This window comes from Mastacembelus armatus, chromosome 24 (genome assembly GCF_900324485.2).
Source record: "Mastacembelus armatus chromosome 24, fMasArm1.2, whole genome shotgun sequence".
NCBI classification, from domain to species: domain Eukaryota; kingdom Metazoa; phylum Chordata; class Actinopteri; order Synbranchiformes; family Mastacembelidae; genus Mastacembelus; species Mastacembelus armatus.
The window spans coordinates 11,123,150-11,134,283 of NC_046656.1; the positions used below are offsets into that span (position 1 = coordinate 11,123,150).

Sequence of the window (11,134 nt, forward strand, 5' to 3'; positions counted from 1 at the left end):
GGATATAAAAAAAATGACTTATGGTAGTTAATGTTTTTTTTTTGCATCAATATGAAAAAGTACCTTGATTATTTAATTTAATTTCCATGAAACTTTCTACATAGGTCAAAAAAAGATATCCATACCTGGTTATTTATTCATAAGCAGCTTTAGCTGATATTCCAGAAAAGTTACTATATTAATTTATATTAAATAATTTATTCTATTGGAATACTGCTTCTCTTGTATATGAGACACTGTATCTCTATGAGAATTCCTGGTTAAATAAAGACAGTTGGGTGGACACTGAACTTAAAATATACATATTACAATATAAAATTACATATTCTGATAGATGGCTGGAGAAGTAGAAAAGCTGCTAGAGTATTCGTTGGAAATACTGTCCAACTAGCAAAAAGTGGCATTGTGCCATTTGAGTTTTTTACATTTGCATTGTATTGCAAATTCTGCAAATTCAGTCATTATCTCAGGTGGTCTACTCACTTGACATAGTGGAAGTGCTGGTGCCTGCCACCCCTTGCTGGACCACCTGGCCTGGAGACATCATTTTGCTCTCCAGATTCTCACTTTCTATCCCACTCTCCTGCCCAACCACACCATCATCATCATCACCACCACAACACTTCTCCTCCTCCTCCTCATCCTCTGAGCCAACAGCAGTGGTCTCTTTGCCGTGGGACATACTGGCTGAATGCATATTACGCACGGTTAGCTGATACAAACAGGGCTGTGCTATAACCTGGAACAACAAGTGGTAATTTATCCTGATGACAACATTAGATTGCCATTACTATGTGTCTTTTCAGGACTTTTTTTTACCTTCAATCCAAACCGGTGTGTAGATGGCTTAAGGGTGCTGAGTGTATGGCAGTGGCTGGTGGGTGACAGTTTCCGAGACCACAATTCATTGACAACAAAAATCCTCTGTAATGTTAAACACACACTTTTTGAAAGCGATGACCTGAGGCTCAACCAGACGCAGCCGAGGAGCATGACACACAGGCATTAGTAACAAACTTTAGATACCGTCCAATTTGACGTTAAAAGCCGAATAGCTAATTATGCCTAACCTAGCCGCAAAAAAGAAAATATAGCCTACGTCTGTCTGAAAGGCAGGTAGATTATCGTCGCCACAAGTAAATCCCAGATAAAGACTTTCTGTCCCTGTAACCACGCTGCAAAACATCTGTGGAGTTAGCTGTTAGCTAACTGTTAGCCCGCGGTCTCTAACGGGGTTCTGCTGCTAATTAATAAAACTAAGAGAACACCGGAATATCATATTGGCAACTTGTAATTATGTTGTTGCTAGAAAACCCGCGTTTTTGCCTGTTTCTGACAGAAAAATGTTATACTAAAATATAGAAAATAAGACTCCAAGTAACGCGCTAATTTTGGACTACCGACCGGAAGTTGTTTAATTTGTAAACAATGTCAAACTTCCGGTCTAAAATTTGAGTCCCAAAATAGCTTCTTTTCAAAATAAAAGGAACCTGGACTTTAACAACAATGTTGGAACAACTAAATAATTTGAGTTAAGAGTGCAAAATGGAAATGTATACAGTTAATTAAACGTGTTTATTTATTTATTTTCAAGTACACTATGCACAACGCCTATTGCAAAGCACTTTATGTACAAACAGTAGGGAAGCTTTGCCAGTATTTCAGAATTTTAAAGTTTTAATGAACAATTTTTGGATTCATATATTTTTTTAAACTTATTACATATTTTTAAATAATTATATTTAGTAACAAATACCTGAAGAATCACAGACATTACAGACTTGAAAATTTTAGGAAGTATTATGTAATCATAGGTCCAATATGGTTTTGAGGCATAAATTTATGAGCAGCTACATCTCTTACACCTGGTACATTTAAATCTTACTATACTGAATAAAGCAACTAAATACACATTAATACACACCGCTAGAAATGTTTCTTTAAAAACAAAATTTTTTAAAAATTGATTTATAACATACTGCAATGAATTGGAAAGTCCTTTCCAAAAAAACCAAAAAATAAAAAGATAAAAGTCAAAAACGGTTACAAAAAGATTATTATAAAAGAAAATTTATCAAATGTTTCAAATGTGTGCCCATTTCTTATCAAAGCACATTGTGAATTACTTGGAATTTATTTTCTAAATTAGTAAATTGTGTATAAGCACTTGCAATGATGAAGTAATCAGCTTTTTCCCCACCCTCTAACATGTAGTATAATACTCATATTTTGCTTGATATTTTACGAACTGCAATTGCATTTACAAAGACATAACACAGAACATGGTGGTAGCATTAGACATTTAACAGCAGATGTGAAAAGCAATAGTAACTTTGACATTTATACTCACTTTCCAGTAAACTTTTATTTTTTGATGTTGCAGTAGCTACGTAATACCATAATTATTCCAATCGTCACTGACAATACTAAGACAGATAATGTATCACACTTGACAACCGTTACCACCAAAAGCAGTACTACCACTTTCATCACCCATACTCAGGACATCTGCATTGGTATCATTACTTCTCTGAGTCCTGTACTCCATTAATTTTTCTCGTATCTTGGTGACAGCCTCATCATTTTGTGAACACTTCAATAATCCTTGCATTGTCTCGTGATAGAAAATATTGACATGAAACTTAATGTTTGGATAATCATTCCATGTTCTCCTATTGGTAGTGTTCTTTGCTTCAAATGCATGATGCATCAACACCAAAATGACGTCTTTTTCAACTGTGGACACCAAAAGGGAGGAAAGAGTTTGAGACAGGATGGAAAATTTTGAGTTTAAGTGGTTTAGTGTGCATTTTGATAATCACAAAGGATGTTTCTTTAACTTGCAGTAAGATTGACTTTTACCATTACATCCGTTTGTTGATTTAATATTGTTTCTGTAGGTCATAAATAACAGCAGTTCCAAGTTCATAGAATGACAGCTAAAAAATTAGCAAACAAACTAAATGCAATTTTATTTGAATGTGAAACAGGCTGAAAAATCTGTACTTTACCTTTGACATTTTTCATCGCTGCATCAACATCTGGCCCAACACGTGAGCTGATTGGGCAGAAGACAACAGTGACCCGACTATCCTGATTACTTTCAATAAACTGAGTCCCACTCTGAGTGTGATTCTTCACATAGTCCATCACCTGTTGATCTGCTCCAAAGGTTTTATCTCCAACGATGACATCATACATCACAATGTCTAAAGAAAGAAAAAATGGTTGTGCACCTGAAACAGATTTATTTACTGCACTTATTATTTGCAGCATCTGTTGTACAAAAGTCCAAATTTGGATAATTTACAAGTCCCTAAAAGACACTTAAACCTCTCTTTGTCATTTTACCAAATTGAAAGTTATTTCAGAATGAAAAAGTTTAAAACTTGCTGATAAAGGCCTGTAAACACATTATCTCATAATGTGAAGCTAAAGAAGGTTCGACTTACTTTGGGGTGCTTGTGGATTGTCACCTCTTTGCGAACTAGAGAACACTGGCCAACCACTCCAGAATGAGGTGACTGTACCTGACAAAGAGCCATAAAATGGTATAAATGGACATACAAATCTCATAGTACATAACTTCAATCAACTTATAACAGAATCTTGTAGGAAATACTACTCAGACATTCAACATGTCATGAGAATGTGAAGCAGAAGAAAACAGGACTTACCTTGTGCTTCCTGTTGATGGCCACCAGTTTGGCTGCTGTGTGGCTCCACTGGACGATGGGCGATTGCCAGAGAACCTGGTAGGTACAATGACAAAATGCATTTAGTCACTTCAAATCTTATAAAGACTAAAACCACTTGAAGTTGATGCACTTATTTCATGTATTCTACATAGTTTCTTCTGTAATTAATATATCATGATATTAAATTAAAAAACTGCATTTTAACCTTTAGTTGGTTCTGGGTCGACCTGATTTTTGATGGTGTTTTCCAGTAGCTCAATATGAGCATCAAGGAATTCCTGCACATTATTTAAGTGGCTCTTCATGTCCTTCAGCATAGGGAGGTATTCGACCAAGACCCCATTATTAGTTACAGCAGCTGCAAGAACAGTAACATGTTGTGTGTGTGTGTGTGTGTGTGTTAGAATTTGGATGAAAACATAGTTACATACTGCATATTAAAACTAAAAGAAAAACACACACACCAAACAGCTACCACATGCAAATGTGAAAAGTAAGTGCTAGATGATCTGTACAAACCTTTGAATGAATCATGTGGGATGAACTCTTTCAGTTCTCTTAGAATCACATTAACTGGCTTCTGAAACCAAAAAATAATAGAATAAAACTAATGGAGCATTTTGCTTGTTCATCATTTACTTCCTGATAACTAGTGTCCATCCATGTTATCTCTATTCTTCTATCTTTCCAAGGTCAGAGCTGCACATTTCAATCTTCACTAACCTGTTTGTGTATTATTGCAAAGATTCTTCTCCTCAGTTTCAGGTTGCGAGGTCCTGGAAACAGCTCATTCAGGTCCTGACGAGTCAGTGACCGGATCTCTGAGTCACTGTACAAATCTGCTCCTGCAAGAACAAGAGCAGGTGCCAGGAACATGTGGTGTAAAAAAAAAAAACACCAATAGTCACATTTACAGCAGTAAATGCTAACTTGCGTTTGCAAACTTAACCTAAATATATTTGTATTCATGTTTCCCTTCAATGGCTCTGAAAAGGCCTAAATGGTAACTTACCTTTCAGTGTACGGGCTGCTGCCCTGTCTGTCTGCTCTATTTGCTTTAGCAAAAGTGACATGACTCCACCTGGACACAAAGAAAATAAACAGATATGAACAAAGACAGTAGACTTCAAACTTCATTTGTTTTCAATATAATCGACAAACTGTGTGGAAGGTTTCGATACAAACCTGCTGTGAAAATAAAAACAAACTGAGACAAGCTGGTGCAGGAAGCAGGATGAACGACGGAGCTTTAACCTGATCGAAAAACACTGACTTAAATAATTAGTTGTAAAGTCACTTACAGCAGGTGTTACTCAAGTTACCTGACAATTATTAAACCAAGGTAAAAATATTCTACATCGTATTTTTCATCATAACTTCGTCAGTACAAAAGTAACCAGACTATGGAGTCAAACAGAAAATAAAACCTACGTCGTAACGTCAATGACGTTTTAAACAATCGATAGGTAGAGCGGAGGGATTGAGGTCATGTGATCAGTCAAGTCGTGTACAGTATGTATAAATATGTACTACTACATAATATACAATATTTTGTCTCTTAAACATACTGTAGGATCTAAATGTACCGTAACTTCAATGCTAATCATCTGTGTCAAACTTTATACAATATATTACATCACTGCTTTCTATACAGTGTTTTTCAGTGTAGGTCTCTCTCTTTACAGGTTCAGGTGAGCTACTAGAGGTACCTTCCACAATGACAGTTTTTAGGAATGAGGAATTATTTTTATTTTATGTCAAGCACATCAAGTCTTCCTGGCTGGTTCACTAGAGAGTGTTTGACCCCCCAGGCTGCTGCTGATCAGAGCAGTGTTTGTCACTATAGATTCTTCCAGCTGTGTCTTTAAAAGTGGCATCATGTTTGAGTGACACAGCTGGTTCACATATGGAGTAATGCCACCAGGGGGCAGCACTGGACAGATCTTTGGTTGTACTGTCTTGCAACATTTGAACCTGCTCTAATATTTCAGTACCACTCACTGTACTTTGTATCAGTGTGCATATTGATATTTTGATATTTTAGATGCAACCGAACACCAGCGATCCTTTGTTTCAAAGACCAAATAAGACTCAGAGGAACAAAAGTAGACATGATCCTGATGTTGCAGCACCGTCATGGTAAATCTAGCAGAAAGGTCTCTCATGCAGGAGAAAGGTATATTCATTTGTGGTGTTATATGGTCTGGGATGAGAACACATGATTCGGTATGACTGCTGCTAATCATGACTATGCACAATGTCCTTAACATTTATATAAACTTCAACACAAAGACTTTTTTTGGCAACCCTGGCTCATCTCTGAGTACCTTTACAACAGATTTAGTTCATTTATTAGTAAATTACAGCATTTTATTCTTCATAACTTTATGATTAAGAAGAAAACTGAGAACACTCTCACAATTAGATATCAGAAACCAAATCAAATGCTCTGGTATTAGTTTCATAACCATAATAAATAATTCTTTGTATGTGGACCAAAGTTACAATTTAAGCACCGTGCCTTGGCTTCACAGATGGAGACTATGTGGTGCATATTTGTGTTTAGCCTGTGAGTATTTGCTTCCCTGTTATAATAAAACAATGGAAACTGACACTCAAAGTGAAGCGCTGACTTTGGACTACTGACCACAGGTTGCTTACATCATAAACATTGTCAAACTTTTAGCCAGATGTTTCAGAACACAGATGTTTCTCAAGGAACCTAGCCTTTTAAATACAAATTCATCAAATAAACTAAATCATATGTTTATTTATTTACACTACTTCAACACTGAGCATAATACACTTATGTCCATATTTATTTTGACAACTTGGAACCCAATTACATAAAAAGGTCATTAGGTCCTAGCAAACAGTTTTATTTAGACTATGCACAACTCCCAATACAAAGTACTTTATGTACATATAGTACACTTTATGAGCAGGGAACTGTGCCAATATTTCATATAAATGAATAAGCACTAATTTGTGTTATTTTTGATTGCAGATAATTAAACAAAATTTGGTTGAGTAGCTAATAACTGAAGAATCTCAGGCATGATTACCTACACTTAAAAATGACATCATCCATAGTAATCATAGATCCTATATACTTTGAGACATGAATATAAAAGCAGCGATAGCAAAATGTACATTCAATATTCTATTTATGTATGCTTATTTATGTATGGGGCAGTCGTGGCCCAGAGTTGGACTTGTAACCTGAAAATTACAGGTTCGAGTCTCAGGACCGGCAGGAATTGTCGGTGGGGTGGAGTGAATAGCCACGACTGAGGTGATTCCCTTGAGCAAGGCACCGAACCCCCAACTGCTCCCTGGGCGCCGCAGCAATGGCTGCCCACTGCCGCGGGTGTGTGTTCACGGTGTGTGTGCACTTGGGTGGGTTAAAATGCAGAGGGGAATTTCCCAGTTTGGGATCAATAAAGTAGCAGGGGCAGTCGTGGCCTAATAGGGAGTCGAACTTGTAACCTGAAAATTGCAGGCCCGGCATGAATTGACGGTGGGAGGGAGTGAATAGCCAGCGCCCTGACCACGTACAATACCACGATTGAGGTGACACCCTTAAGACCCCAACTGCTCCCTGGGCGCTGCAGCACTGGCTGCCCACTGCTCCAGATGTGTGTTCACGGTGTGTGTGTTCACTGCTGTGTGTGTGCACTTTGGGTGGTAATGGAATTTCCCCATTGTGGGACTAATAAGGGTAATAACTTACTTATCCTCAATTATATTCTTCTCTTTAGTGAATATCTATTTACCTAGTTATCTTTGGCCAATAAACAAAGCTGGATACTCACTGAACTTGTGCCTTCTAAACTCCTACACCTCTTACAGTACATTTTGGTGTTACCATACTGTATAACGCAACTAAAATCTGTAAGATTACCCTACGGCTAGAAATGTTTCCTTAAAACAATAAAATCTTAATTGGATTCATTACATAAGTGCAATAAATGAGAGAGTTATTTCCAAAAAAAATAAGAAAGATCAAATTGTTGGACAGATCAATTGCACTCAATTATATACATATCATCAATGGTATATGGCCTTGATTTCTGTAGCCCTTTTTTGAAACCAGTCATTTTCATAAAGTTTAATGTGCTGAAAATTTGATGCTCAAATACAATTCAAATCCAGAACGTAGTGTACAAAACTGGTTACAAAGATTATCTTAATGAATGTGTTTTCATTGATGGCACATTGTGAACCAGTTGGAATGTATTTTCTAAATTAGTAGGTTGTCTAAAACCATCTGCAGCAAACATGAAATGAGCTTTTTCCCCCACCCTTTAACATGTAAAGTCTGATAGTTGGATATTTTGAGTGATATTAAGCAGCGTGCAGTTGCATGGTCAAAGACATAACACAGAGCACGGTGGTAGCATTAGACATTTAACAGCTAACTAATTAAGCAATAGCAACCTTGACATTTTTCATTTATACCCACTATCCATTATAGTTTTGTTTTATGTTGTTTCCAATGTTGCAATTGCTGTAGTCCATTAGAGTTTATTTTGACTAACACTGTCATTGCCAATACTAGGACTGATCATTTATCGCCAAAACCATGATGGCCTGGTTTTACCACCAGAAGCATTAGCACTTACACCACTCATACGCATATGCACTGGTATCAATACGCACTGGTATCAATACGGTACTCCATTAATTTTTTTCGTATCTTGGTGACAGCCTCATCATTTTGTGAACACTTCAGTAATCCATTAGCTGTCTCGTGATAGAAAATATTGACATGAAACTTAATGTTTGGATAATCATTCCATGTTCTCCCAAAGGTAGTGCTCTTGGCCTCATACATGTGATGCATCAACACCAGAATGATGTCTTTTTCATCTGTGGACACCAATAGGGAGGAAAGAGTTTCAGACAGGATGGAAAATTTTGAGCTTATAGTTAAATGGTTTAATGTGCATTTTGATAATCACAAAGGATGTTTCTTTAAATTGTATGATTTACCAATACATCAATTTGCTTTTTTTTTTCCTTCTCCCATTTTTTTTTTTTTTTTGCATAGGTCATAAATAACAGTATCCAAGCTCACAGAATGACAACTAAAAATAAAACTTCATTTGGCAAACAAACTAAATGCAATTTTATTTGAATGTGAAACAGGCTGAAAAATCTGTACTTTACCTTTGACATTTTTCATCGCTGCATCAACATCTGGCCCAACACGTGAGCTGATTGGGCAGAAGACAACAGTGACCCGACTATCCTGATCGTTTTCAATAAACTGAGTCCCACTCTGAGTGTGATTCTTCACATAGTTCATCACCTGTTGATCTGCTCCAAAGGTTTTACCTTCAACGACGACATCATACATCACTGTCCCTAAAGAAAGAAAAAATGGTTGTGTACCTGAAACAGATTTATTTACTGCACTTACAAGATTTAAGAGAATCTTAAAATTATCAAAGCCTACACAGTAAACTTTAAACCTTGACAGCATGAAGACATTTCCTAACATTCACCATCTATAGCATGCATCTGATGTTTTTAATCCATCTGTCAGATAGATTTTTTTTTTGCAAAAGCCCATAAAGTTTTTAAGATTATTTGCAGCATCTGTTGTACAAAAGTCCAAATTTAGATAATTTACAAGTCCCTAAAAGACACTTAAACCTCTCTTTGTCAGTTTACCAAATTGAAAGTTATTTCAGAATGAAAAAGTTTAAAACTTGCTGATAAAGGTCTGTAAACACATTATCTCATAATGTGAAGCTGAAGAAGGTTTGACTTACTTTGGGGTGCTTGTGGATTGCCACCTCTTTGCAGACTAGAGAACATTGACCAACCACCCCAGCCTGAGGTGACTGTACCTGGCGAAGAGCCATAAAATGGTATAAATGGACATTCAAATCTCATAGTACATAACTTCAATCAACTTATAACAGAATCTTGTAGGAAATACTACTCAGACATTCAACATGTCATGAGAATGTGAAGCAGAAGAAAACAGGACTTACCTTGTGCTACCTGTTGATGGCCACCAGTTTGGCTGCTGTGTGGCTCCACTGGACGACGGGCGGCTGCCAGAGAACCTGGTAGGTACAATGACAAAATGCATTTAGTCACTTCAAATCTTATAAAGACTAAAACCACTTGAAGTTGATGCACTTATTTCATGTATTCTTGCATAGTTTCTTCTGTAATTAATATATCATGATATTAAATTAAAAAACTGCATTTTAACCTTTAGTTGGTTCTGGGTCGACCTGATTTTTGATGGTGTTTTCCAGTAGCTCAATATGAGCATCAAGGAATTCCTGCACATTATTTAAGTGGCTCTTCATGTCCTTCAGCATAGGGAGGTATTCGGCCAAGACCCCATTGTTAGTTACAGCAGCTGCAAGAACAGTAACATGTTGTGTGTGTGTGTGTTAGAATTTGGATGAAAACATAGTTACATACTGCATATTAAAACTAAAAGAAAAACACACACACCAAACAGCTACCACATGCAAATGTGAAAAGTAAGTGCTATATGATCTGTACAAACCTTTGAATGAATCATGTGGGATGAAGTCTTTCAGTTCTCTTAGAATCACATTAACTGGCTTCTGAAACCAAAGCAAGCATTTTGCTTGTTCATCATTTACTTCCTGATAACTAGTGTCCATCCATGTTATCTCTATTCTTCTATCTTTCCAAGGTCAGAGCTGCACATTTCAATCTTCACTAACCTGTTTGTGTATTATTGCAAAGATTCTTCTCCTCAGTTTCAGGTTGCGAGGTTCTGGAAACAGCTCATTCAGGTCCTGACGAGTCAGTGACCGGATCTCTGAGTCACTGTACAAATCTGCTTCTGCAAGAACAAGAGCAGGTGCCAGGAACATGTGGTGTAAAAAAAAAAACACTAATAGTCACATTTACAGCAGTAAATGCTAACTTGCGTTTGCAAACTTAACCTAAATATATTTGTATTCATGTTTCCCTTCAATGGCTCTGAAAAGGCCTAAATGGTAACTTACCTTTCAGTGTACGGGCTGCTGCCCTGTCTGTCTGCTCTATTTGCTTTAGCAAAAGTGACATGACTCCACCTGGACACAAAGAAAATAAACAGATATGAACAAAGACAGTAGATTTCAAACTTCATTTGTTTTCAATATAATCGACAAACTGTGTGGAAGGTTTCGATACAAACCTGCTGTGAAAATAAAAACAAGCTGAGACAAGCTGGTGCAGGAAGCAGGATGAACGACGGAGCTTTAACCTGATCGAAAAACACTGACTTAAATAATTAGTTGTAAAGTCACTTACAGCAGGTGTTACTCAAGTTACCTGACAATTATTAAACCAAGGTAAAAATATTCTACATCGTATCTTTCATCATAACTTCGTCACTGCAAAAGTAACCAGATAGTCTGCAATGAAATGGAAAGCGAAACTTAAGGAAC

The 11,134-nt window shown here is 36.8% G+C and overlaps 3 protein-coding genes across 11 annotated transcripts in view; all 3 read right to left on the reverse strand.

Annotated features, from left to right (window-relative positions):
- akap7 (A-kinase anchoring protein 7) overlaps positions 1–1,409 on the reverse strand; it is a 32,696-nt gene extending 31,287 nt beyond the window's left edge. For 2 of the 5 annotated variants that reach the window (XM_026318562.1, XM_026318561.1), the window contains exons 1-2: positions 820–1,409; positions 484–739 (exon numbers count right to left, since the gene is read on the reverse strand). In XM_026318562.1, coding sequence (XP_026174347.1) covers positions 484–739; positions 820–993 — 430 coding nt within the window. In that variant the 5' untranslated portion in view covers positions 994–1,409. Of the gene's footprint in view, positions 1–483; positions 765–819 lie in introns of all 5 variants that reach the window. The other 3 variants (XM_026318563.1, XM_026318564.1, XM_033325080.1) reach the window with 3 other exon arrangements.
- A 442-nt stretch (positions 1,410–1,851) lies between these two features.
- Positions 1,852–5,119, reverse strand: LOC113136877 (uncharacterized). 3 transcript variants are annotated; one of them, XM_026317979.2, is made up of 9 exons: positions 4,884–5,119; positions 4,711–4,779; positions 4,422–4,543; positions 4,218–4,278; positions 3,904–4,056; positions 3,678–3,752; positions 3,453–3,530; positions 3,012–3,236; positions 1,852–2,736 (listed from the first exon to the last, which is right to left on the reverse strand). In XM_026317979.2, exons 2-9 carry the CDS (start codon positions 4,769–4,771, stop codon positions 2,444–2,446), a joined length of 1,068 nt encoding a protein of 355 aa, XP_026173764.1. In that variant the 5' UTR covers positions 4,772–4,779; positions 4,884–5,119; the 3' UTR covers positions 1,852–2,443. The 3 variants fall into 3 exon arrangements, with proteins under 3 accessions (XP_026173764.1, XP_026173762.1, XP_026173763.1); XM_026317977.2 differs by lacking the exons at positions 4,711–4,779; positions 4,884–5,119 and having other exon boundaries at positions 4,422–4,684; XM_026317978.2 differs by lacking the exons at positions 4,711–4,779; positions 4,884–5,119 and having other exon boundaries at positions 1,853–2,736; positions 3,012–3,209; positions 4,422–4,683.
- Positions 5,120–7,690: 2,571 nt separating this feature from the next.
- On the reverse strand, positions 7,691–11,134 carry LOC113136882 (uncharacterized). 3 transcript variants are annotated; one of them, XM_026317989.2, is made up of 9 exons: positions 10,882–11,134; positions 10,709–10,777; positions 10,421–10,542; positions 10,237–10,294; positions 9,931–10,083; positions 9,704–9,778; positions 9,479–9,556; positions 8,871–9,095; positions 7,691–8,570 (listed from the first exon to the last, which is right to left on the reverse strand). In XM_026317989.2, the coding sequence occupies exons 2-9, from the start codon at positions 10,767–10,769 to the stop codon at positions 8,350–8,352; spliced, it is 993 nt and encodes a 330-aa protein (XP_026173774.1). In that variant the 5' UTR covers positions 10,770–10,777; positions 10,882–11,134; the 3' UTR covers positions 7,691–8,349. The 3 variants fall into 3 exon arrangements, with proteins under 3 accessions (XP_026173774.1, XP_026173773.1, XP_026173775.1); XM_026317988.2 differs by having other exon boundaries at positions 10,237–10,297; positions 10,882–11,133; XM_026317990.2 differs by having other exon boundaries at positions 8,871–9,068; positions 10,237–10,297; positions 10,882–11,131.